At 40.8% G+C, this 27,204-nt stretch overlaps 3 protein-coding genes across 6 annotated transcripts; 2 read left to right on the plus strand and 1 right to left on the minus strand.

Annotated features, from left to right (window-relative positions):
* The first annotated feature begins 661 nt into the window (after positions 1-661).
* LOC118365454 (DNA-directed RNA polymerase III subunit RPC8-like) lies at positions 662-7,782 on the plus strand. 2 transcript variants are annotated; one of them, XM_035747684.2, is made up of 7 exons: positions 668-909; positions 1,191-1,305; positions 1,498-1,594; positions 5,219-5,305; positions 5,700-5,763; positions 5,986-6,199; positions 6,818-7,782. In XM_035747684.2, the coding sequence occupies exons 2-7, from the start codon at positions 1,195-1,197 to the stop codon at positions 6,866-6,868; spliced, it is 624 nt and encodes a 207-aa protein (XP_035603577.1). In that variant the 5' UTR covers positions 668-909; positions 1,191-1,194; the 3' UTR covers positions 6,869-7,782. The 2 variants fall into 2 exon arrangements, with proteins under 2 accessions (XP_035603578.1, XP_035603577.1); XM_035747685.2 differs by lacking the exon at positions 5,219-5,305 and having other exon boundaries at positions 662-909.
* A 130-nt stretch (positions 7,783-7,912) lies between these two features.
* Positions 7,913-11,855, plus strand: LOC118365456 (cold shock domain-containing protein C2-like). The gene is made up of 4 exons (XM_035747686.1): positions 7,913-8,231; positions 9,594-9,923; positions 10,143-10,265; positions 10,495-11,855. The coding sequence occupies exons 2-4, from the start codon at positions 9,748-9,750 to the stop codon at positions 10,667-10,669; spliced, it is 474 nt and encodes a 157-aa protein (XP_035603579.1). The 5' UTR covers positions 7,913-8,231; positions 9,594-9,747; the 3' UTR covers positions 10,670-11,855.
* Positions 11,856-11,994: 139 nt separating this feature from the next.
* Positions 11,995-22,983, minus strand: LOC118365457 (phosphomannomutase 1-like). Of its 3 annotated transcripts, none has more exons than XM_035747690.2 (8): positions 22,446-22,983; positions 20,242-20,326; positions 19,341-19,432; positions 19,035-19,126; positions 18,392-18,491; positions 17,920-17,995; positions 15,120-15,235; positions 11,995-14,772 (listed from the first exon to the last, which is right to left on the minus strand). In XM_035747690.2, exons 1-8 carry the CDS (start codon positions 22,524-22,526, stop codon positions 14,650-14,652), a joined length of 765 nt encoding a protein of 254 aa, XP_035603583.1. In that variant the 5' UTR covers positions 22,527-22,983; the 3' UTR covers positions 11,995-14,649. The 3 variants fall into 3 exon arrangements, with proteins under 3 accessions (XP_035603583.1, XP_035603580.1, XP_035603581.1); XM_035747687.2 differs by having other exon boundaries at positions 20,242-20,359; positions 22,446-22,969; XM_035747688.2 differs by having other exon boundaries at positions 19,356-19,432; positions 20,242-20,359; positions 22,446-22,956.
* Positions 22,984-27,204: the final 4,221 nt, after the last annotated feature.

Below are 27,204 nucleotides of genomic sequence, written 5' to 3' on the forward strand. Positions count from 1 at the left end.
ACAATCGGACCTAGAGCAAAATTTTGGGTTCAGTCGAACCCAAGAAGATCTCTACCCCCACACTAGTGGGTCGCCAGTGTTTTATGTTAAATGTAAGGTCTAGTGTAATTGTGTTTCCTTCAGGGGTGTGACACTAACGATGGGGTGAGCAGAATCAACAACCCCTGCGTCATTCAAGACGGTTGATTTGTGAGAAGGTGCTGAAGTTCACAGTTGGCCTGTGTTATGTAAATACCAGCTGAAAAGTATACAGGGCTTGGCACCAAATCAGGCCGGGTCCGCCAGAGCCGCGGCTCATTAAGACCCGGTGCCGGTCTGCGTAGATGGAAATAGACAAGTTTGAGTCTTTTGGGTATACCACCAGGGTAAATCCTCAATGGAAACTCACTATTCATGTGTTTGTATTCTGTTAAAATTGTTTTTTTAATGTAAGTATTTCCCAGGTACATCATACAGAGGAAACTGCATGACTGAGTGCAAGGAAAAATAATGTGTTTCTCAACAGTATTAAGTGGCTTCCTTTCTGTGTATCCTTTTCTACACTATGTTAAAGAACTGGGCAGGTGAGAACAAATGTATGAGTTCTCAGATCAGTAGACCAGATAAGGAAAGGAGACCAGAGGAGGAAGCAAAGAACTTTGACGAACGAAATACTAAAATAAAATTCTGTGAAAAAGCGTTCTGTGCCTTTAAGATTGCGACCTGCCGTAAATGGTTACGATAATGTAGGAAATCAATAACACGTGTAAAAAAATATTTTATGAAGCTAGCGACATGAAGATGGGGATTTTGGTGTAAATTTATCCATGATACCAGTATTTATTCAAACTAATAATATGGTGATCCTTGCAGTTGATACATTTGTCCGAATTTAAATACTTTGAGTAGTTTAAAGGATTGAAAGGAAAGGTAGGTAACGTTAACAGTTTCAGGACAGTGATGCTGTGTTAGCTAGCTAGAGAGAACATGTTTCTTGATGAAATTGTTATACATTATTAGCTACATTGTTTCATTACACTATAACAATGGAATTGAATATGATAAGGTAGCTAGCTAGCTAGCTGGTAAATGTACCTGTGCTATAGCACTTTAACGCATGGCAGACTTACTGTAATACAACCCTGTCTGTAAGGTATTTTTCTGTGATTTCATAGCTACTGTATATTGTTTCTTGTTTTTCCTCGGACCAGAATCATGTTCGTGGCAGTGGAGATGGTTGACACTGTCAGAATCCCCCCATGGAATTTCCAGCGGCAGTTCAATGAAGCCATAGCCGAAGAACTCAACAAGAAATTGGCCAATAAGGTGAGAGGATGCAGTACCAAAGATACTGTAACCTCCTCCCCTATTCACTAGTGGACAGGGGTTCTGTATATTGTCAGCTGAGTTAATCTTTTATTGTTTGCTTTGTTTAGCCTAACACAATTGTGACATTGTAGTCTTGTTAACTTATCTGCTTTATTTATGTTTGGCTGATCTTTACCTGCATCTCTACAGGTGGTTTACCAGGTTGGCCTCTGTATCTGTTTGTATGACATCACAAAACTGGAGGATTCCTACATATTCCCAGGTGATGGAGCTTCCCACACCAAAGGTAAGAAAATTACAATTTGCGACAGATTTTCACGCGACTATTTTAAAAATCAGCATAAAAATATGATGCACACTTTCCCACCACAGGTGGGTTTCCATAAAACTGACTTGTTGCAGATAAAACGCCCTTTTGTCCTTACATTTCATTGTGCCGAATAGAAAAATGGAAGTTCAATGTTTCCATTGCATTTTAAACTCGACCGATGGTTTTGTCACAAACTGTTACAATAAATAGCAAACATGCTCAATCTGGTTTTTGCACATGCTCTCTAGACAACAGTTCACTTATAAAGAGTTCACTTATAAAGTTGACAGATGATGAGATGTGGATAAGCGTGAGAATTTTTATTTGATAAATCCAAACGCCGATCATGTCACTAGCAATCCTTGATATTTATTGGACATTTGCAAGCTTACAGTGTACTTAAAAGCCCAATACAGCCATTGTGTATCTTAATATTAAATCATTTCACCAGGCAGGCCAAAACTCCATCCCACCAAAACAGACTGAAATTTCAGTCGCTCTTTTCAAACCTTGCTTACAATAAAAGAGCATTATCATTATTTTCAATTTCATAGTGTTATTCCAACTGTAAGTACAGTTGAAGTTGGAAGTTTACATACACTTTAGCCAAATACATTTAAACTCAGTTTTTCACAATTCCTGACATTTAATCTGAGTAAAAAGTCCATGTCTTAGGTCAGTTAGGATCACCACTTTTATTTTAAGAATGTGTAATGTCAGAATAATAGTAGAGAGAATTATTTATTTCAGATTTGATTTATTTCATCACATTCCCAGTGGGTCAGAAGTTTACATACACTCAATTAGTATTTGGTAGCATTGCCTTTAAATTGTTTAACTTGGGTCAAACGTTTCGGGTAGCCTTCCACAAGCTTCCCACAATAAGTTGGGTGAATTTTGGCCCATTCCTCCTGACAGAGCTGGTGTAACTGAGTCAGGTCTGTAGGCCTCTTTGCTCGCACATGCTTTTTCTGTTCTGCCCACAAATTTTCTATAGGATTGAGGTCAAGGCTTTGTGATGGCCACTCTAATACCTTGACTTCGTTGTCCTTTAGCCATTTTGCCACAACTTTGGAAGTATGCTTGGGGTCATTGTCCATTTGGAAGACCCATTTGCGTCCAAGCTTTCACTTCCTGACTGATGTCTTGAGATGTTGCTTCAATATATCCATATAATTTTCCTTCATCATGATGCCATTTATTTTGTGAAGCGCACTAGTCCCTCCTGCAGCAAAGCATCCCCACAACGTGAATGCTGCCGGGGGTGCAAGCTTCCCTCTTTTTCCTGGTAATTTATGGCAAAACAGTTTGATTTCTGTTTCATCAGACCAGAGGACATTTCTCCAAAAAGTACGATCTTTGTCCCCATGTGCAGTTACAAACAGTAGTCTGGATTTTTTAAGGCGGTTTTGGAGCAGTGGCTTCTTCCTTGCTGAGCGGCCTTTCAGGTCATGTCGATATAGGACTCGTTTTACTGTGGATATAGATACTTATGTGCCTGTTTCCTCCAGCATCTTCACAAGGTCCTTTGCTGTTGTTCTGGGATTTACTTTTTGGTCCAAAGTACGTTCATCTCTAGGAGACAGAACGCGTCTCCTTCCTGAGCAGTATGACGGCTGTATGGTCCCATGGTGTTTGCTTGCGTACTATTGTTTGTACAGATGAACGTGGCACCTTCAAGCGTTTGGAAATTGCTCCCAAGGATCAACCAGACTTGTGGATGTCTACAAAATAAATTCTGAGTTCTTGGCTGATTTCTTTAGATTTTCTCATGATGTCAAGCAAAGAGGCACTGAGTTTGAAGGTAGGCCTTGAAATACATCCACAGGTACACCTCCAATTGACTCAAATGATGTCAATTAGCGTATCAGAAGCTTCTAAAGCCATGACATAATTTTCTCTAATTTTCCAACCTGTTTAAAGGCACAGTCAACTTAGTGTATGTGAACTTCTGACCCAATGGAATTGTGATACAGTGAATTATAAGTTAAATAATCTGTCTGTAAATAATTGTTGGAAATATTAATTATGTCGTGCACAATGTAGATATCCTAACCGACTTGCCAAAACTACAGTTTGTTAACATGACATTTGTTGAGTGGTTGAAAAATGAGTTTTAATTCTCCAACCTAAGTGTATGTAAACTTCTGATTTCAACTGTATATATAAAACACAGGAAAATCACAGTTTTGACCAACATCATCGTTTATTTAATCTTCCTATAAACTCTTCATGCTTTTCCATAGTATGGTGGTAGTAGGCTGCAACGTAACATATCATTGCGTGACTCCAAGTTAACCTCGACATGATGGTTATTATATCAATAGTTGCGGCATTTCGACCATGATTATTGCATAATCTTTTACAGGCAAGAAATTTGTCCACCCTTGTCTAGTGTATTTTGTGTTGTTGACATTTTGCCCTCAAATGTGCTGTTTCCATCAGGCCTGCTGTGAGTATATATTTTTTATGTGTAATTTATCTGCATGAAATGGTTGGATGGAAACCTGCTTAATGTCGCTGATAGGCCTCCATGTTTCATATGAATATTGATTTGCAGGTAACAAGTGAATATATTGTTTTAGGATTGAGCCCACAAATGTATTCACTTGTTACCTGTAAATCCATAATCGTGTAATAACCGTGATCAAAATGCTGAAAAATAATACGAATACAATAAAAACGGCACTGATCCAATGAACTTGTTTATTTTCGAACGCTCTGCATGTAATTATTACTTTGTGTTATCTAAGGTAGAAAAATACAGGTTAAGACAAAGTAATAATTCCATGAGGAGCGTTTGAAAATAAACACGTTCATCGGACCAGTGACTTTAAAAATGTATATTTCACCTTTTATTTAACTAGGCAAGTCAGTTAAGAACAAATTCTTATTTACATTGACTGCCTAGGAATAGTGTGTTAACTGCCTTGTTCAGGGGCAGAACGACAGATTTTTACCCTGTCAGCTTGGGGACTCGATCTAGCAACCTTTCGGTTACTAGCTAGGTGTCAGAAGCAGCAGGATCACCATCCTTTCTCCCCTGCCTCTGGAATGATTGCAGTCTGGGAGAATGTTGGACTACCTAGCTAACATTTTTGATCCTGTTCGTTTGATCCTGATCTTATTTCAAATGCTCACACTGATGTTTTCCAGTTCAGTCTAACAAATAATGGCTTATTACCAACACGGTATTGTAAACACATTGTGGCCGATGTGTGTGATTGTTTGCAGACTTTTCCCCCCCAGCTTTGACCGTGCTACTGACTGTAGTGGTGGTGCTTGGCTTGCGCATGCAAATTTAGTTCACACAACATTCTATAATAGAATTTGATTTGACATGTCAAATTAATAGCTTAATTGATACGTATCTTTTTTGAAATGCAGAGACCCAAAAGGTGTTCCGTATGTTATAGAAGTAGCTCCACCTTGCCTTCTGATAGGTTAGGTGGAACTTTCACTGTATTGCACCATATTACTATCAAATCTACACAAGTGCCTGGAGGTCATTGCCTAGGAGTTGTTCTGGGCAGGGATTTTCTCTTAGGACTGACTGTCCATTTTGATGTGACCTTATCTTTTCCCTACTCTGTTTGTTAGTCCACTTCAGGTATGTTGTGTTCCACCCTTTTTTGGATGAGATTCTTGTTGGAAAGATCAAATACTGCAGTCAAGAAGGAGTACATGGTGAGAGAAACTCATCTTTCCCCCACCTTCCAGTTTTCTCCCCGACCCACCTGAATGTTAAGTCCTAATAGCCTATATGACTCAGTGCAACAGCATTGTCCATAACGAATATACCTATGTCTATTCTGGACTAATAGGCCTCATTGTGTGAAAATAAGAACACTTGAACATGCTGTGATTTGCTGATACACTAATTTGGGTCAGATGCTTTTTATACTCTGCCGTCACAGCCCCAGAGGAGTCTGTACACACTGCAGTGGTTTTCCTACCGACCCTGTCTCTCTCCCAATGTATAAAGTGGATCAACAGGGAGAATGTCTCAGTATGAAGTATAACATTGATGTGGCAGTCTGTCTGTATAGATTTGTTCACACTGACATATTTTGTTTCATAGTCAGCCTAGGATTCTTTGATGACATCGTCATTCCCCCAGAGTCGCTACAGCAGCCTGCAAAATTGTATCCTGCCCAGTGATGTGTGTTTGTGTATTTCTTACCAATGTGTGCATTTGACAATTTGTTTGCTTAAAGCTGAGTTGCAGTAGATGGCTCTGGAATACAATCGTGTAAATGTTAATTAAACTCCTCATGTTGATAGCTATCTGATAGACATTTTAGTTTACCTGTAAAAGCCACTGAAAATAAAGCAATCTAGCAAGCGCTCCTTGACTGCTGCCTCAGCGATGAAGCAGAGCAGGTGTGGGTGTGGGAGTATGAGACGGACGAAGGGGCCCATGACCTCTACATGGACCAAGGTGAGGACATCCGCTTCCGGGTCACAGATGAAGTCTTCCTGGACACGTCGCCCACAGGCCCTTCTGCCGCAGCAACCGACACCTCTGCAGCTCCAGGGGCAGAGGGTGGCCAAAAGAAAGATGCCCCTTACACACTGCTAGTAAGAAGGCGCTCGCTGATAGAACATACTTATTTCACACTACAAAAGATTGAATTACTATTGTTGTGAATTTAATAATTTCAGTATCCATATACAGTATATGTGACTGAGTTAAATGGTACCGGTAAGCTCACTCAAAATGTCCAGTGAGCAAGTATGGAATGTTTGATCAGGAGTATAATTCATTGGGTGAATTCTCCTGATGACCTGGATGGAATTATGTGATATTTCCTTAACCCATAGTAAGTCCCACCCAGTTGACTACTTAAACATTTTGAAAGTCCTCAATTGCGCTGCCCATGCTAAAACAATCTTTGGGGCACTGGAGCTGTCTATCTAACTCTATGGTGATGTTACTGTCGAACTGGTACTTTTTGGGTAGTGCAACTGGTTAGTACTTTGTCAAGCAGGGCGGTCACTTGTGCTTGCGAAGCAAAGGACTAGTCGTTCGAGAAGGCAAAACTGTTAGCAGCATAGTGATGTCCTTCACATAGGTGTACTTTTGGTTTTACATCATACATCCTTATTACAAATGACTATTTTTAAGGTATTTTTCAATACTATAAGTCAGTAATAATTAATTCCACCCCTTCCCTCCCTGCCTTTCTTGTGTATTAGGGTACCATTAGCGAGCCAGGCTTGGGCCTCCTGTCTTGGTGGAACAGCTAGCGAAAGGAGAGGCCATTACAGTAGAGAAAACAGCGAGACAGATGTCAAGTATTCATCCCAGCTGCTGGACATACACCTTCTTTTTGGACTCTTCTCAGTCACTCCTCCCAGGTTGTGACTTTAACACTGGAGAAACATGCCTCCTGTGAAGTGTCCACAAGGTTAATAGACACAGAACTGCGGGCTCAAGTAGAGGAGCCAGGATTCCCATAATAGGAATGGCAGACCCAAGGACAAGGGACCAGTAGCAAGGATTTCTAATAGAGCACACAGGCCGGGGACATGGAGAACTGTCTCACTTGCAAAGCTGTAGATCCACTTCCCCCTGTATATTGTAAATACTACCACCATAACTGTTAACGCACCAGCATTTACACTCGGTGCACATGACCGTAAGAAAGACTGACTAAAGGGCCCCAATTGGCCTATTTAGTGTCACCATGTAAGTCTGAGTGTTCACTTGAACAAATAATGGAGTGAGTGTGCCTAAATATACAATTGTGTGTTGTCTTTTTGACCAGTATAGTGTTTCATCAGTGATCATTTTTGTTTGCATGATTTTGAGTTTGGTTATTTAAGCAATAATGCCCAAGGAGATGATGGTATATGACCAATATACCACGGCTAAGGGCTGATCTCAGGCATGACGCATTGCGGACTATTGGCCATGCCACAAAGCCCTGAGTTTTTAAAAATTGCTATTATAAACTGGTTACCAACGTAATTAGAGCAGTCAAAATAAACGTTTTGTCATATCTGTGGTATATGGCTGATATACCACTTCTGTCAGCCAATCAGCATTCAGGACTCGAACCACCCAGTTTATAATTGTGTACAGGACATGTATCCCAAAAATATAATAAAATAACTGTCCTTGGGAGGGTTTGTCATGAACCCACAAGCACGAGACCTCACTGTAATTTGTCTATTTTAGTGGGTGTGAAGTTGGTCCTATATATATATAGAAGCCATATTCTTCCAGGCCAAATGAATGTATCATATTCTGATCTTTATTTTGGTTATTTTTACTTACACCATTACATGAAGGAATACATCAGTATGGTTTACAATACGAACACATACTTGTTTAATGTAATAACTGCTCTTTGACGCGTGTGAGCATAGCAGTCTTGTTATGCCAACAAATTTGTCAGCAAACACACATCACAAACATCACGCCCATTCTCCCGACTACGGTGTAATCTCAGCCAGCGGCAGCTGCGCAGCCTCAACAACACATCGCAGATCAGTGTATTCCCCGCGACTACGCGTATTTACTGTTATTTATTTAATTAATGTTATATAATAATAACTGACAAGGCACACACCCGTCCTCTACCGACAAACGGACTCTAACAATGCAGTAAGTACAAATATTCAAGTACGGGTATGCCAGCTACTGTTTGGATTGTAGAAAATCTGTATCGCCTATTCATTAACGTGTGACAGCCTTTTTGACCAAAGTATAGACTAAAGGAAATGTATGATAATGACAACTGCTGGCTATAGAATACCTTTGACGAGGCTACTCATCCTCTCATCCCTACAGCGTCTCTGTTTGCGCGCGCCGACTTTTCGAATGTCCTGGAAATGAGAAAAAGTCGGATGATTTGCGTGCTTATTACAGAATAATTTGGCAATGCAAACTGGTCATTCACTTAGCCCGAAATGCACGCCTCCGCAACATGACGAATCATACAATGTTATGAATGTCTCACGTAGAGGGATTTTTCTTGTGATATTTAGACACGTTGAGCCGAGTCAATTGACTATTTCAGATATTTAATTCAGATGTAGCCCAGTGAAAGTATCCAGAGATAGACTTCACTGTTGCTCTTTTTTTACATTTTTACTTTATAAAACGGATTCATATCGTTCTTTAAACAGCTAATTTGCATTCGCGTGAAAGGATCATCTACTTTTCTAATTTGACAATTTTGGTGTTACAATGTAGCAGCCCTAATGTTTTGGTTTTTTGTCGTCATCCAATGCTTTCCCGTATTGCATGCTGACGTCAGAAACACACTGCTAGCCTTTTGCCAGCAGCTCTGTCGACGACGTTCTCAACATTCGAGCTGTCAGAGCTGTCTGTTTTACTGTAACCTTGATGATGCAGGCAGAGCGAAAGGATGTAACAATCTTAAACCATGCAAAGCCATCTTGGCCTTGGAGTGTGTGCTGTGTCCTATCTTATTGCGTGCACATGCCATCAATATGCACCACCATATCTTGGCACACAATGGCTGCTTTATTTAACAATGTTTAATTGAACCTTTATTTAACTGCTTCTGTTGCAGCTATTCCTAAAGCCGTGCTCCTCTTGAGCTTGAAGGACTTGATACACAATGTAAACAACAGTCATATATCTAAGTTGAGCCTGTTATTGTTTGTGGGCAGACTTAGGAATGCTTGGCAGTTGAAATGTATGGCATTTGAAAGTAAAAATGGTCTGTAATGAATTGAAAGGCTGCCAGTGTCATTTTTGGTAAAACATTGCCACTAGGCTAATACTCTTAACCAGGGTAGTCCGACTAAATTCCTCCATAAGTGTCCAGTAATGTAAATCCAAACATCCATCTTAATATGAAGCTGTTATGAATGATGCATAATGTTCTCTGCAGTAGGGATAAACTTCATGAAATCTGTCTTTGTTTCAGTTGTTCCTTCTGGTTCAACTTTCGCTTTTTACTTTTGTTTGTTTTCTTCTCTTTCTTTCTTCATTAAGAAACTTGCTGAAACAAACTGACATGTGTCAATAGCAAGATATATTAAAGCAGAGACGGTGAGCAGACAAACATATAACTGGAGTGTCAGCATCAGGCCAGGTGGTGAAGAACCAGAAGATTGGTAAGAAGAGCGACCTGGCCCGTGCCTCAGCCATGACAGACCCCAGCCTGACGTCCCCCTCAGAGGCCCCTCTGCGCTCCCCCCGGGCTGCACCCCTTTCCCTCTCCTTCCCCTTCTTGAGGGAGGGCAGCCGTGTGTGGGAAAGGGGAGCGCCGCCCCGGTCACTGCCCAGCCCACTGCCCACCAAACGCAACCGCACCTATTCAGCGTAAGCAACTAGATATGCTGCTCATGAATGCGTTTCTGTATTAGAATTGGTTTGATAGTCCATGTTTATTATCGTTCACTTATATGACGTTTATATAATCATTCCTTAACTTCTTAGAGAATAATTTATTTCCACAAGCAGTAGCAGAAGGGATATGGTGTGTTGATGTAATGTTTTGTTGAGAGTGGACATGATGCTCTCTCCCCTGTCTCTCATCAGCACGGTGCGGGCCACCTCAGGGCCAGCGTTTAAGGGCGTGTGCAAGAGCTTCTGCAGGTCACAAGGTCATGGCTTCATCCGCCCCACCAATGGCGGTGATGACATCTTTGTTCACATCTCTGAGTGAGTGGCCTTCATCACTACAGCAGCCTTATTTAGCTTGGCAAATTGCTAAAATGAACAGAATGCCCTGTTTTTTAATATTCTGTTCACAGCTTTCTATCTCAGAGCAGCAATGTAACATCAGTGTTCAGTGTCAGATAAAATGTGTCAAGGTTCAAAGCAGGAACTGACTGCATATTCATATTGTGCAGTAAATTAACATCTAAATCATTAATTGAATCTATTTCAGTATCGAGGGCGAGTATGTCCCAGTAGAAGGAGATGAGGTCACATACAAAGTCTCCCGGATCCCACCAAAAAACCTGAAGATCCAGGCCGTGGAGGTGAAGATAGTTCATCTGAACCCAGGGACGAAGCATGAGACCTGGTCTGGCCAGATCATCAGCCAGCTAGATGAGAGCTAGGCTTCAGCGCTGGCCTGTTTATCTACACTTGGCTACAGGGAGGGCTAGGGTGGGAAGTTGAAGGGTCTGGCTAGGGCAGGCAGGGACGGCCAACTGGTGCTGGTGAGTCTGTCTAAATCAGGTGTGCTAGAGCTGGGCTGGAACAAAACCCTAGATACACTGACTGGCTCCTCAGGACACAAGTTGGCCATCCGTGAACTAGGACGTGGTTAATACAGACTGGATTGATAAGTCATAAAAGCAAGGGAGGAGAATATGTTCAACCTGAATGTACTGGAAGTGGGTGAAGGGATTGAGCGGAGTGGTGGAGGAAATAGAATGAGAAATCCGACACCATTTTGAGGAGACGCATTACTATTGGTGTGATATGAAAATGAGGTTGGAGAGAAAATAACTGATGGAGGTTTAGAGGTACAGAATCGGAAACGTCTGATTGAGAGAGCAATCGGGAAGGGAGGGAGAGATGGGCGTAAGACACAAAATAAAAGCTTTGAAGAATGATTTATATTTTACTGTGAATGGAAAAGCCACTATTAATATGTTCTCGAGGTAAACAACCATCTTTGTATTTTTGCCTTTTATTTATATATATTTATTTGATCATTTTGTTTAGATTTATTTGTATCCGTTAGTTTTGAGGTTACTGGATTTAAGTTTTGGGTATTGTAGTCAAACGAATGCGCTTAAAAACTTGAACTTTTCTTAAATACTGCCGAACCGACTACAACTCCTATTAGGCTTTATCATGTGGCAATTTGTAGTCCTGTTTGCAAATTGTAACTCACCATGATGGTATGAGCAAATTACTGTAAGGTTTTTGAAACTATTTGAAACTTTTCTATTGTCTGAGAGACACTGTAACACACTGTCAATGGAATTGAAATACATTTTAATGTATTTGTTTAAGTTCTGAAATTATAATTGAATTGTTACTGAGCCGTTATTTGTATTTGTTTCATGTCTACCCATTATGTTTAGCATTTCTCCATATTTCTATGTATTTTTCTGTACTTCATTCTTACTGTTTTGGGTTGTTTTATTTCATATTTTAGTTTTAGTTAAAATACTAGGTTTTTCATTGGTCACAGTTCAGAGCATTTTCTGTTAGACAAGCCACTGTGGCTATAGTTTACCCTCATTTCTATGTGAGCCTTGAAAGAGCACTAAAACATTTTATGATTCACAATTATGGTGGCTGTTATCTTTCTTTAGTATTTATCTTTGGAGATAAGGGTGTACACATAGTATGTGACATTATAATCACATGCCTATGCCTTAGTTATATTTTCCATCTGTTGTACAAAAAAATAACAAGTCACACTTGGCACAATGATATAAAATAATTTATTACAATGAACATAGTTCAAATTAATACAGTACTCAACAATCACATGATGATTTCACAATTAGTGTATGTCGATCAAACTGTACGAGTGAGTCCACTGGACCTTTGTCATTCAGGAAGGTCTAATGGCCTTTGGCAGAAGGGTCAAGACATCCAGTTTGATAAGATACAACTAAAGGACGTGTACCTATGAATATACTGGGTAGGTAATGTAAAGGGTGTATGAGCCATCTGTGAGATCCATTTCTTATAGCGGTGCAGACTGAAGTAGCAGGAATCATTTATAAGTAATTGCATAGATGAGGTAAGACTTCTCCCTACAGTGTCTAAACACTCTTAGAAAAAAAGATGCTATCTAGATTCTAATTAGGGTTTTTCGGCTGTCCCCATAGGATAACCCTTTGAAGAAACCTTTTTGGTTCCAGATTGAACTCTATCCACAAAGGGTTTTACATGGAACCCAAAAGAGTTCTACCTGGAATAAAAAAGGGTTCTACCTGGAACCGAAACGGGTTCTCCTATGGGAACAGCCGAATAACCCTTTTGTGTAGAAAGTCTACACCCTCCTTGGATTTCTTCACATTTTATTGTGTTACAAAGTGGAATTAAAATTGATTTGTCATTTTTTTTGTCAACAATTTACACCAAATACTCTGTCAAAGTGGAAGAAAAAATTCTAACATTTGTTTTATATACCTTGGTTAGATAAGTATTCACCCCCCTGAGTCAATACATGTTAGAAACACATTTGACAGCGATTACAGCTTTGAGTCATCTTGGGTAAGTCTCATAAGATCTTCGCACACCTGTATTATGCAACATTTTCCCATTATTCAAGCTCTGTCAAGGTGTTGGAGATCATGGCTAGGTAGCAATTTTCAAGTCTTGCCATAGATTTTCAAGCAGATTTAAGTCAAAATTGTAACTTGGACACTCAGGAACATTCACTGTCTCCTTGGTAAGCTACTCCAGTGTATATTCAGCTTTGTGTTGTAGGTTATTGTCCTGCTGAAAGGTGAATTCCTCTCCCGGTGTCTGGTGTAAAGCAGACTGAAGCAGGTTTTCCTATAGGATTTTGCCTGTGCTCAGCTCCATCCCGATTGTTTACATCCTGAAAAACTCCCCAGTCTTTGCCGATGTCAAGCAGACCCATACCTTGAAGGAAATTACTCAGTGATGTGTTGTGTTGGATTTGCCCCAAACATAAGGCTTTGCATTTAGGCCAAAAAGTATATTCCTTTGCTGTGTTTTTTTGCAGTATTACATTAGTGCCTTGTTGCATATTTTGGAATATTTTTATTCTGTGTATTTGTATTATTTTTATGACTGTAATTTAGGTCATTATTGTGGATTCAATACATTGTTGTTGATCCATCCTCAGTTTTCTCCCATCACAGCCGTTGAACTCTGTAGCTGTTTTAAAATCTCCAATGGCCTCATGGTGACGTCCCTAAGCAGGTTCCTTCCTGTCCTACAGCTCAGTTCAGAAGAATGACTGCATCTTTGATGTGTCTGGGTGGTTTAATGCTTCATCCACAACTTAATTATTAACTTGACCGTGCTTAAAGATATATTCAATGTCTGATATGTTATTGTTACCCATCTACCAATCACTGCCCTTTATTTTTGAAGCTATCGAAAAAGCCCTGGGAGGGCAGAGGAAGAGGTGGTCATAAAAAAATATATAATGTCAATCCCTATTATTTCACACAGAGTACAGAGTGAGTCCATATAAATTATGATGTGATTTGTTTAGCCACATTTGACTTCTGAACTAATTCAGGCTTGCCTAAACAAAGGGCGTGAATACTTAAAGGAATTATTATATTTTATATATATATATATTTTACATTTGTAAAAAACTTTACAAACAATTACAATGAATCTATTTCAATCTCACTTTGTAACACAACAAAGTGTGAAACAAATTCAAGGGGGTGTAGACTTTCTATTGGCACTTAATCTGAAAGTGGACTGGCACAGAGCAAAAAAAAACATTTTCTCTCTTCTGTCTCGCTCCATTTTGTTCAAAGACCACACCAGTCACTTCCTACATTCACAAAGAAAACAAATGATCCAAAACCCAGTTTGTCAGATAACTGTATCAATATTAGTGCAAAACACAAGTGGGTATTTACATTATATACTCAAAATGTATATAAATCTTCACATGATATTCACAAGAGGATTGTCTTACAGGAGGGCCTATAAGACATTATGGTTAATTTGATGTTACATACAAATACAGGGACACGCTACAAAAACCATTGGGTTGATAGATGTTAAATAATCAGATATTACATTAAAACCTTAGAGAAACACTTAGTCATGATAAAAATCTGAAAACATTAGTAAACTTCCATTGTTTGAGCTACCATCCCTTTAAAAAAGCAGATCTGTCCACATCTCATAGTACTTTCCATGGGAGTCCAGCCAATGTGAATTACTGATGATCCCTTTATATGCCCAGTGCTAGTTAGAATAATATTATACAACAACAACGCATTGATTACAAATCTGTAGTGGTTTACCTCCCATTTCCACCTCTTCTCCTTCAGGTGCTCTTAGTAACTGCCCTCAACAACAGGGGGAACCCAGGGGAAGCTGACTGTGAGAGTGCCTGCTGCACGATTTATCACGACTCATTGGTGGGAGCTTTGAAGAAAATCTCTCGACAGTGCCTGGCTGTGTCCTCTGGTGAGTATACTGTGAAACCAATGGTGCGCGGGTCGTTGAAGATCTCATAGTCGTTTCCCCCCTGAACAGAGCGAAATGTAGATACGGCGTTAGAATCTGCTTGTTCACAAATAGGTTTGCACCGACTGCCCTTTTCACCATTGTCGACCTCTTTCCTTGTTTTCTCACTCACTCTTTATCTCTCTCTATGTCTCAGTAAAAGAGGTTAAATAAACACACAACCATCACAAAGCACATGCAACATTCTTTCAGGCAGGGGTCAACTCCACATAGAATGACATCAACAATGATCTCTGAACTTTAACCTTTATCATTCAAGCCACAGCACAATCCTACTCTCATTGCTAGATTTAGCCTCAGAGCATTCCCCACCACTGACACGTCCACAAGGTCCTCCCCTTCACTTACAGATGACGTCTCGTTGCCAAAGAAGTAGATAGCGTCCAGGCCCTCCCCCTCCAGCACGTCCAGACAGAGCCTCTTGTCCCAGCCTTCAGGGAACACGTCAAAACTGATGAGACCACCTGAATAGAGAGGCACACGAGAGGGAATAATTCAGTCAATTTCAATTGACACATTACAATTTAACATCATGTTACTGAACAGAATATTAGTCCCTCCCATAAAATAACGATGATTTTAGTGATGATTATTAACACATTACAACCAGCTCTCTCATGCCATGTCAGGGATATTTGTTTTGGTCGGTCAATGCACTGATGAGTGAGGATGCCCAATGTATGTAAGATAGGTGTGATATTTCCCCCATTATAGGAACAGCAGCTTTGAGATATTTTTAAGACTGCAACTTCAACCGGTTAATGTTGCACATTTCTCTGCAACAGACTTGGAGCCCAACACATTCTCCCCTCGAAAAGCATGAAAGGTTATTAAAAGCCCCAATCACTGTGCTCAGTTCAGCAGAACAGACTTATTTATGCTCTGTGCATCGACTGTGTGGTGATGGCTTTGACGTACAGTCTGTGTCCAGGGAGGACAGTCTTATTATTGGTGATTATTCACTACTTGGCTGACCTCCATGAGGTTACTAACAGTATGTGAGCCATCAGGCTGCCTCATGAGGTTACTAACAGTATGTGAGCCATCAGGCTGCCTCATGAGGTTACTAACAGTATGTGAGCCATCAGGCTGCTTCATGAGGTTACTAACAGTATGTGAGCCATCAGGCTGCCTCATGAGGTTACTAACAGTATGTGAGCCATCAGGCTGCCTCATGAGGTTACTAACAGTATGTGAGCCATCAGGCTGCCTCATGAGGTTACTAACAGTATGTTAGCCATCAGGCTGCCTCATGAGGTTACTAACAGTATGTGAGCCATCAGGCTGCCTCATGAGGTTACTAACAGTATGTGAGCCATCAGGCTGCCTTATGAGGTTACTAACAGTATGTGAGCCATCAGGCTGCCTCATGAGGTTACTAACAGTATGTGAGCCATCAGGCTGCCTCATGAGGTTACTAACAGTATGTGAGCCATCAGGCTGCCTCATGAGGTTACTAACAGTATGTGAGCCATCAGGCTGTCTTATGAGGTTACTAACAGTATGTGAGCCATCAGGCTGCCTCATGAGGTGGACTCTGTTCCACAAACACAGCCTGTGTCTGACTCCTTTCTTTTAAATCGCTCTTTCCTTTTCATTCTACAACCAGAGCAGTTAGTCTTTCAATTCGGCCACATATTCAGGTCAATGAGCGGTGAATGTGCACGAAAAGCCCTCAGAGAAGTAAGTTTAAAGTCTGCTTCTCACCCCCCCCCACCCCTTTATATTCTACTTCATTACCCCCCAGTGTTTAAAGCGGCAACCAGCAGTTGAAGCAATAACAAAGCGCCCTCCTCACCACCATTTCAGTAAAAGGTGTGGCGATGGGACTGGAGACATGTGAGCACTCTCAAATTCAAGGGCAGAGCTATGAATGCAAGGACTGACCATCCATGATATCAACATTACAACTTGAACCATGTTTTTAGGCTATACAGTATTTGCTTACATTTACTTTGTTTATAAACAATGGAGTAAAACTAGCTTATATGTTGTGTTCTGATGGGGTACGACTGTTCAAGATCATATGGATGTGATTCTTCAATAATCAATGGATACATATCATAATGTATTAGTCCAAAAGTGGATGTAGCAACTGCTGCTTGACCCGAAGGGAAAGCTCACAAACGCAACAGCTAGGGAGGTTTCAGCCAATCAGAGGGTGTATTGGCCACAAACACCCACATCCTCAGCCCATCCCCCACACAGTTCCTTCCCCACCCCTGGCCATGCACCATAAAGGTGAAAGAAAACATAGCCAGGACAAAGTTGCCTGTATTTGAAGTGACACTGCGATGTCGCCTTTTGAGCTGAGTGACACGGGCAAAAATCTCTGGCGTAAGTGCCGCATAGACATAAACAGCATTGCATATGTGAAATGTGAACAAACCAAGGCAGGGTAGACGTGCAGATACAGACTGCAATGAGCAAACACATAAATCGTATCCACTAGCCTTCCCATTGGCTTGTTTTATCAGGCTCTGCGGCTGCAGTGTAAACAGCCCTCCAACTGGCTCTGCTGCCAATGATGTTAGCATCAGCTTCCACATCAGCAACCAGAAGGATTCCCAGTTAATATCAGCAATCAGAGGGATTCCCAGGGCAGTCACTCAGTTAGGGCCGTTAGGATGAAGTAAGGATGAATGTGTGTGTTTGTAACTACTGCTGCTACTGGCCCAAGGCTTTAACAGAGTGCCTTATGAAGACAGCAGCCTTATCTCCAGCTGTTTGTGCAGCTGCCTGAACTGTGTACAGTTTCACAGGCCATTAAGGAAGTCCCACACCTAGTTACAGTCAGCAAACACCTAGTCTGACTAACCAGAGAAAAACATCTCTGAACCTCAGAGAGTGGAGCAGGGGAGAGTAATGTTTCATGAAGTTGGGCACAATGTGTCCAGGAGATTGACTACGCATTGCAGATCGTCTTTGTGAACTGGCAGATAGGAAGCAACAGCAAGGAAAAGACAGCAAAGGAGCTAGTACATTTAAGTCATAACAGGGTTCTATCTGAGAGATAAATGAGTCTTCAAATATAGATATCACACCATGCACAGATGGCATACAAAATAATACTGAAATACAAGACTAGAGGTGCTAATAGTTACACCGATATTAATTCCCAGCTCACATCCTGTGGCAGTTGGCTTACCTCTAGTAAATCGTAGACCCTTCCCAGCAAACTCCTCCTGCAGGGCCGCAACAAACTTCTCCCGGATTTTCTCTCTCTGTGAAGAGGTTAAGGAAAGGGGTCAGGCTTCAGGCCACTAAGGGTTAAGCCTCTCCACATCTCCCATCAGACCACTAAACCCTCCATAACGTGTGGCTGTGAAACATCAATGGGCTGTCTGTTCAGCCATCTTGAAAGCTCAGCATTGTTTTGACTTGTTTACTCTCTTCTCCTTTTAATAGGAGCCAACGTAACAGAATATAAGAGAAAAGCATGCCTGCTTGCACTGTGCAGTGATTTGAGGTTATAAGAGGTTGAAAACATGACTCAATCAATAACGCATGCTTTGTTTGTTTACTATTTGTTTTAAAAGTTTAGATGTTTAGGCGTTTTCCTTAGAAGATAATGACTGCTGTTTGGATCATGATTTAGGCACTCTTATACTGTGTAATACCTTGTCAATTTCAGAGAATTCGATTCGCTCCTCAAGTGTGCAGCTCCGGCCAATGGGGGAGATGTTCAGCATTCCGTTGCGGAATTCGATAAAGGTGCCCCTGAGGGCAGAATAAGGCATTAATCTGCAAAAAGAGACTTTAGTGTGGCTTTGTTACCAACCATCATACATGTGTAATCTCCCAGCAATTTATTGGGTATTTAGCCAGTATTTATCACTGTGCCTCGTGATGCCAAAGTGTTGGTAAATACCCATTAAATTGCTGGGAGATTACACATGGATTGTGCGACTTTCTTTATTATGATAGTTTATAGTTTATTCGCCATTAGTCAGCACCTCCACACGAACTATTATTGTGAGTGTGCGCCAGCTCGTTTTTTTTTTTACCAACCATCATGCAACAATTCTAGAGATTCTAGTGTTAGATCCAGAATTGCTTTGTTTCTCAAGGAAATAAGTATCTCCACCCAGATACAGATCAATCCTTCTGTCTTAGTCTCTCCTTTAGGAATGCTGACAGAGCCACCATTCCTTTCTCCAATGCCTACAGCTGTGATGGACAGGTTGAAGTGGCTATGGGGCCCCTGAATGACTAGATGCATAGAAAAGGAGCTGAAAGTAGGTCAGAGGGAGGGAGTCTCACCTTTTCTTGGGAAGCTTGATCAGCCCCATGTAGCTGAGACAGAAGTTAATGAGGTCCTGCAGTAGTTCCTCTCCTATCTGGTTCTGGATGGCCTGTAGGACAGAGGACATAGTTCAAATATTTGAACTGTCTTTTCTTATTAACACAGTGCAGTTTTCTTAAAAGACATGATCATAACTTTCCCTTCCATTCTTCTTAGCTGAGAGCAGTTTATAAGAAAAAAGGTTGTGCCTACATGTTGTTTACATGGAATCATGTTTAAATAGCTTGTTAGTGAGCAAAGATATATTTGATTCCTTCTCTCACCTCAGTGACACCCACCTGTTTGGAAAGGAGCTTCCCGTCTTTGTACTGCACCGTGCCATTCTCAGCAAACACATAGTCAAACTTCTGTATCACTGTAAGAGAAAAAGGGGGCAAATTAGGTAAACGTGTGCTATTGCGAGAACATTCATAGTAAATAGACAACACAAGCTACCAGCACACAGCCTTAAAAAAAACCTCCCCCAACTGGAACACAGGCATGTTGTACCTGGTGCAGCGGGATTATTGGTCATTGCAGATTACCACCTATGTAACACTACCTGGAACAGTCCAGATTCATCTCTGTCCTGTCCATTCACTGTACACATATCTCACATGGCTAGAGTATCAAAGTACTGAGCATCTCAATCTGTCTTGCATAATGCAGTCTGTGGATGATCAGGATAGAGAACTGTTGATGCAGAAATGCACTGAAAACAAAGCCTTGAATGCACTAGTATCACTCCCACTTATATTTACTCTATCGCTCCTCGCTTTACTTTTGTTGCTGCTCTGAGTGATAACGGTCAGTTGTCAGTGTGTTGGTGGCCAGTCTCCACTGCTGTGTGTAAACTCCACCACAGGGCCAGTGTGTCAAGGTAACACAGGTACATGAGCAAACATGTAACTCCACCTGGGTCCATGTGCGACCCGGAGGGGAGACATCAGTTATGATGTAGCTGCTTTCGTCTATGTCTGTTATTTATGGACTGATGTCAAATGAGAGTGGGCTGCCAACATGAAAGACCCCTCTCTGGTGAATTTCCTTTCAATAATTTCATGACCATGAAAGCGACAGCCTTTTGGGGTTTGCAAAGCCCTGTGAGAGAAAGGTAATGATATGGGTTTGAGGGTGAATATGTGAGACTGAAATGAGACCAAAGTGAGAATGAGGAGTGCTCACCTTCATCTCCCTCCCCCAGCTGTTCTGCGATCTTTGAGTAGTCTGATCCACCCACTATGCCGATCTTCACTTTCCTGCGCAGAGACTGGAAAAACTCATCCAGCTTAGGGTCAATTTTCTGCAGGGTGTAAGCACACACGCATGACGCGTAAACACACGATGAGTGCACACAGACAGACACACACACGGTCTGTACCTGTTTGTGTTGTCTATCATTGAAAACACTGTTTTAGGGACTCATAACATAAACTGTGACAAGACAGGCATTTACAGTCCTGAAAACTGCTTTTGTTGCCTGAACACAAAGCAGGAGAATGCTTTTGTTAAGACAGAGTGCGGTTGGCATCTGTCTCTGAAGGAGGAGCAACTTTGATAGTGGTCTATTGATCCTCTGCAGACATAATCCTATTAAACCAGCTTTCCATCTTGCCAGAGAGACTTGGGCAGATGGATCAGGCAGGGACCGCTTCATGCTCACGTAAGGAAACTGCATTACATAATATAAGGGCAGTGGGTTCATTCTGCACACGTATGTCTCTGTGACCGACCAGCGGCTGCTGAACTGGGCACTGCCTACACGACGGCCATTGAATGTTTCTTTACATCACCGGTCCAGACACTGAGACAAGAATGCAGATAGCCTACAATATGATCGTTTTTTTCTTCTATGTTACAACAAAGACATCATCTTGTGACGATGGGCAGAGATAACGAGGGATAATCTAAATGTTTATCCTCCTGTTTGATTGAATGATTTGAAGACATGGAGAACTGCCTGTGTTCACACGACAATTGCAAAGACATGCATTGATGCAGCATTGTGTAACAGAAAGTTAACCATTTATCTTCATATGAATTAGTATTTTTTTTGTTAAACTACTGAAATCATGATGAAAAACACCAGAGAGCCGTTACCCTGATTATTCATTGATTATCTTGCATTTCAAATCTGGGGGTCAAAAGAGGCTGAAGACATAACTAATAGGCTACCCCCATTATGAATGTCAACATCCTTGATCAAAGTAGTCTGTTTTTAGGGTAGGAACTCAATGTGACTCCTCTTCCCATGTACCCACTTTAAGTTGTTTACGATCAGTTTATCTGTCCGTTAAAGTTCCAATGCAGCTGTTGTTATCTCAAAATCAAATCATTTCTGGGTAACAATGAAGTACCTTAATTGTCAAAAAGAAACAAAAATAGTAGCTTCAGAGCAAAGAGCAATTTCTCAAGCAAGAATTTTGCTAGGACTGTTTGAGAGTGGTCTGAGTGGGAAGGGGAAAACAAAACAATGAGCTGTTATTGGCAGAAAGGTTTGGAACTCTCTTTCTCATTGGTCTATTAACTAATGATATCACCAGGCATTACAAAACTCCATCCCACCAAAACAGTCTGAAATTCAACAGCTGTCTTTTCAAACAGCTCTTACACTAAAAGGGCATTATTATAATTTTCACAATTTCACCGTATCCAACCTAATAGTGTGACAATATATATAAAACACTGGGCATTTAAGGATTGGTTCGAACAGTTGCAAGGTAATTGTTACTTCACATGAACGGACATGAAACTTTCAGGAAACAGCAGTTATAGGCTATTTTGAATGGGCGTAAGCAGTGTCCCAGTGTAACGGTGGTCTAGGGTTGACCACCACCAGGATGCTATATGAAATTTGACTTCATAAGTGTTGTGCAAGTAGGCAACAGTCGCCTACAATCGTGTTCTCGTACGGACGGAGGACATAAAGCTCATCCAAACGAATGATGTCTCTGCTCCATGGGGCGCGCGCTACTTTTAGTGAAATACAAGCTTCAGATGCAAACGAAGACATTTCAGTTTCATTCAAAAGAGTTGACGGACGACAGCATTTGTAGCCTACAACCACGGGATTAAATAATATATGAAAACAAGAATTTGGAAGGACAGAAAATGATGGTGTTTGCCAACATTATCAGGAAGTACATCGACAGAAAATAGTAAATCATTAAATAACATGAAGGAACATTCCAGACCTTGCTGCAGATAAGACATTGACATTATTGCAACAGTTTTGTGCTATCAAGACGGCATGGGAATTGGCAAAGCGCCCTATAATTCCTTAAAAAATAGAAAGGTTTGACAAGTTGGACAGCAACGTTAGAAGAAAGAAAATGACAAACAAAACAGAATTAATACAACGGGATAATAAAACATGTTATTTAGCCTACCTCTCTCGGTGGGGTAAGAGTGCCGTCCACGTCAAATAAACACAGAATAGTCCTTTTTGAAGGACCGTTTGATTCATCCATTTCTTATTTTGCAATGATAGTGTTACTAATGTGTAAGTGAAGATAGTGTTACTATTGTGTAAGTAATGATAATGTTATTAATGTGTAATAAATATTCTGGGAAAGAGTGACAATTTTCTGGTCTCGCCTCTAATGCAAAACAAAGACTACTGTATAGGCTACAATACGGTACACTGTAAAATGTATTGCCTACCACTAGTTGGATGAATAATGTATGCCACGCGGTCTAGTAGATAACGACAAAAACCATATCCAATAGTTGTTGAACTGTAGCTTATCCTCAGACTGAAGAATAAGACTGAAGAATAGTTCGGCCACCGTTCCCGATCGAATTCAGAGAACCATCACAGGCAGCTCGACAAGTCTCAGGTTTATTTTGCAACAATGTCTCGACTCTCGTATGCTACATGCAAACAGCCAATCGCAGCTTTTATGTTGGATGACGCGAAGTGGGTGTTGGTAAGATATATAATATAAACCTTAGAAGTCCTTTGCCCCCTCCCATGTCAAATCAAGACTGATTAAAACCCATCTCAACAGTCATTTGACCGTTCACCTAGAGGGGAGGACAGTGCTCAGACTGTGCCTAGATCTGTACAATGTAGGCTATCACATAATACACTCACAGCCCAAGCAATAGAATAATTCCTTACTGCATGTCAGGCCAGCCAGGGCAATAATCAGGCCAGACAGGGCAGTGAGAAATGTATGATGAATAACGTTTAGTTGATAGCTCCATCAAGTGTTGCTTTAGTTACCTGTATAAAATGGTGATAGATCCAACTTCCAAGATATACACTCACACTTGGCTCTGTCTGGATAGAGTTGTTGTGCAGGATTACCAGGATGTTTGAGTGATCGCTTTTATTATCAGTAAATTAGTTGTCCACTAGAGGGCAGGCTAAAACAATATGCATGCTTGTGCCCTATGGAAGCTAAATGGCATAGTGCAGAACAGCTATATTCCGAAGGAGGTTCTGAGGGTTGTTAGATGGATTTTTCTGTTAAGGGTATCTGCAATCCTAACGTGTCTTGTGGGTGGTGAGAAACTCAAATAAAGATGAAAGGTCTATTAGCGTCAACGGAAAAATCATGTTTACATAAAGGCATGATTATAGTCCTGGTCCCTATTGGCACAGATTTGTTCTGCATTACTCCTTAATAAACCGTTCATATTTTGAAATTCTAATTGATATTGTGAATGGACATGAAAACTACGCATTTCAAATAGATTTTAAAAATATTTCTTATTGTTGCATTGTTGAAAAGTAGGCATTTAGTTGGACCATGTGTATCCTGTACATACCACTAATACAACTTGAAACTAAATTAATTAAAACTCCTGTTGTGTGTCTTTTATCCTGCTACCAGTTATCTACCAGTTATCTTGGTATACTCTTGCCCTATATTTAGCTGATACGCACAATGCACCTTCATCTAGGAATAGATATCAGAGGAGCACATTTTATAGAATTCGATGGTTTTGTATAACCTCATTCACCACTTTCAGGAGAATGGCTACATAGTCATGAACACAATAAGACTAACAACATCTGTTGGGATTGTTTTTTATTAATAGGCCCATCACTAGACTATGCTAAGGAGACACTAGCATAGTCAATTCACAAAGGGTTGTCCATTGAGCAACATTTAAGACTAGGTTAGGTAGACTTTGAACTTCTGTTGTTTTTTTATTGTCAGTAAGATTGTTGTAATGTGAATAATGGGTAATGAACTGAGGGCAGAAATGGAGATCATACAAAGCTGAATTGCAGCAGGTGATGAATGGCTTTGAATAGCCACCATTAATGACCAATATACACTTCCGTTCAAAAGTTTGGGGTCACTTAGAAATTTCCTTGTTTTTGAAAGAAAAGCCATTTTTTTGTCCATTAAAATAACAACCATTTGATCAGACATACAGTGTAGACACTGTTAATTTTGTAAATGGCTATTGTAGCTGGACTTCTCACAAGTCCTCAACTGGCAGCTTCATGAAATAGTACCCGCAAAACACCAGTGTCAACGTCAACAGCGAAGAGGCGACTCTAGGATGCTGGCCTTCTAGGCAGAGTTGCATTGAAAAAGCCACATCACAGACTGGCCAATAAAAAGAAAAGATTAAGATGGGCAAAAGAACACCAACACTGGACAGAGGAACTCTGCCTAGAAGGCCAGCATCCCAGGGTCGCCTCTTCACTGTTTTTTAATTTTACCTTTATTTAACCAGGCAAGTCAGTTAAGAACATATTCTTATTTTCAATGACAGCCTGGGAACAGTGGGTTAACTGTCTGTTCAGGGGCAGAACGACAGATTTGTACCTTGTCAGCTCGGGGGTTTGAACTCGCAACCTTCCGGTTACTAGTCCAACGCTCTAACCACTAGGCTATGGTTGACATTGAGACTGGTGTTTTGCGGGTACTATTTCATGAAGCTGCCAGTTCAGGACTTGTGAGGCGTCGGTTTCTCAAACTAGACACTCTAATGTACTTGTCCTCTTGCTCAGTTGTGTACTGTGGCCTCCCACTCCTCTTGCTATTCTGGTTAGTGCCAGTTTGTCCTGTTCTGTGGAGAGAGTAGTACACAGCATTGTACGAGATCTTCAGTTTCTTGGCAATTTATATCATGGAATAGCCTTAATTTCTCAGAACAAGAATAGACTGACGAGTTTCCGAAAAAACAGGCTTTTTAAAATGATAAACTTGGATTAGCTAACACAACATACCATTGGAACACAGGAGTGATGGTTGCTGATAATGGGCCTCTGTACGCCTATGGAGATATTCCATAAAAAAATCTGCAGTTTCCAGCTACAATAGTCATTTACAACATTAACAATGTCTACATTGTATTTCTGATCAATGTGATGTTATTTTAATAGACAAAAAATGTGCTTTTCTTTCAAAAACAAGGACATTTCTAAGTGACCCCAAACTTTTGAACGGTAGTGTACCTCTCACATTTCACAACAGCAACAAATCACATCATTGATTTGGCCTGGAATCTATTTGTGTCTTTAATTTGTAACAAGATATTATTTCTGTGTGTATGTAAATGTATATGGAATATAAGAATAATGTTAAAGAAAAAGCCATCTATGTTTGACTTTAAAGACATGCTTCGGTTGGCCTTAGTAACATATCATCACTAAGTCTGTATTTTAAAAGGCCCCATTAATTCCAACGGCATGAATAGATCAGGGGGAGGAGATAACAGAGCAGATACTGTGAAGCAGTCGCAAGTCACAACATACAACTTGCAACATGCCTTAGTGAGTTTACCATTACTCAACTCTCACTTTCCCCTTCATCAAAAATGTGTCGGGGTTCTAGTCGGGGTAACACCCTGCTTCTGCAGTATCCAGAGCTTTGTACTATCTGTGTTTTTGCTCAATATTTTATTTACAGGACGGACAGAGATAAATAGGGTTGGCTGAAGGAGATAGATGGTCACTCAGGCCATAGGTATCTCATTATGAGCCTCAGTCACTGAGAAAAACACTGAGAGACCCTTCAGCGGAACAGGAAATCCTCTGCTTGGACGTGTGGGCGTTTATTGCTCATAAACACTTTGTGATGCACAACCAATCACTCTATGCAGTAGGCAAGATTGAACTTATTAGACAATGTCTTTATGATTTATATTTAAAAATGTGTTCATGTTTTAAGTAGTAGTACCTCTATTCAAAATGACTTATTTCTTATTTATGGTATGCCTACAGGTTTTGTTTGTGTGTGTATGTGAGGAAGCATTTTCATAGACAGCCTTCCTATCTTTTTATAGATTCACTGAAGTGTTCAGCAAAGCCCATATTACTGAGGGAAACAAAAACATCCATAACAGGCACGCGTCATGCCACTCTGTCCTATGGCAATCAGAGAGCTTTACAGTCACTATAAAAACAATCCCTTGTTCCTTTAACACATTATTACCCCATTTTCTAATCAACGGGGGTGTTTGAAGATGGAAGCATTATCAGCTCTCTCTCTCTCTCTCTCTCTCTCTCTCTCTCTCTCTCTCTCTCTCTCTCTCTCTCTCTCTCTCTCTCTCTCTCTCTCTCTCTCTCTCTCTCTCTCTCTCTCTCTCTCTCTCTCTCTCTCTCTCTCTCTCTCTCTCTCTCTCTCTTTCTCTCTCTCTCTCTCTCTCTCTCTCTCTCTCTCTCTGTGTGTTCATGTGGCAGAATGACTAGATTTCCCAAACCAACCCAGTCATTACACTCAGACACATTCAATGTAATGTTTACATGCTTTTTTACAGCATCGCTACAGCACCCAGTTCTCCTTCCTGAACACGTCGGTGTACATGTAAGAGTGTGTGCAGAGTATATGACTTGAGTAAACAGAACTAACAGCTCATTGCCTCAGAACATGCTGGAGTTCAAGGTATTGGGGTGAAGATGTTTTTATGCCAGAAAGAGATGCTCAGAGTAAATACACGAAGGCAACCCAAACAATAAACATACAAATCAAATCAAATCAAATCAAATTTATTTATATAGCCCTTCGTACATCAGCTGATATCTCAAAGTGCTGTACAGAAACCCAGCCTAAAACCCCAAACAGCAAGCATTGCAGGTGTAGAAGCACGGTGGCTAGGAAAAACTCCCTAGAAAGGCCAAAACCTAGGAAGAAACCTAGAGAGGAACCAGGCTATGTGGGGTGGCCAGTCCTCTTCTGG

Source organism: Oncorhynchus keta, chromosome 32 (assembly GCF_023373465.1).
Source record: "Oncorhynchus keta strain PuntledgeMale-10-30-2019 chromosome 32, Oket_V2, whole genome shotgun sequence".
In the NCBI taxonomy this organism is placed as follows: domain Eukaryota; kingdom Metazoa; phylum Chordata; class Actinopteri; order Salmoniformes; family Salmonidae; genus Oncorhynchus; species Oncorhynchus keta.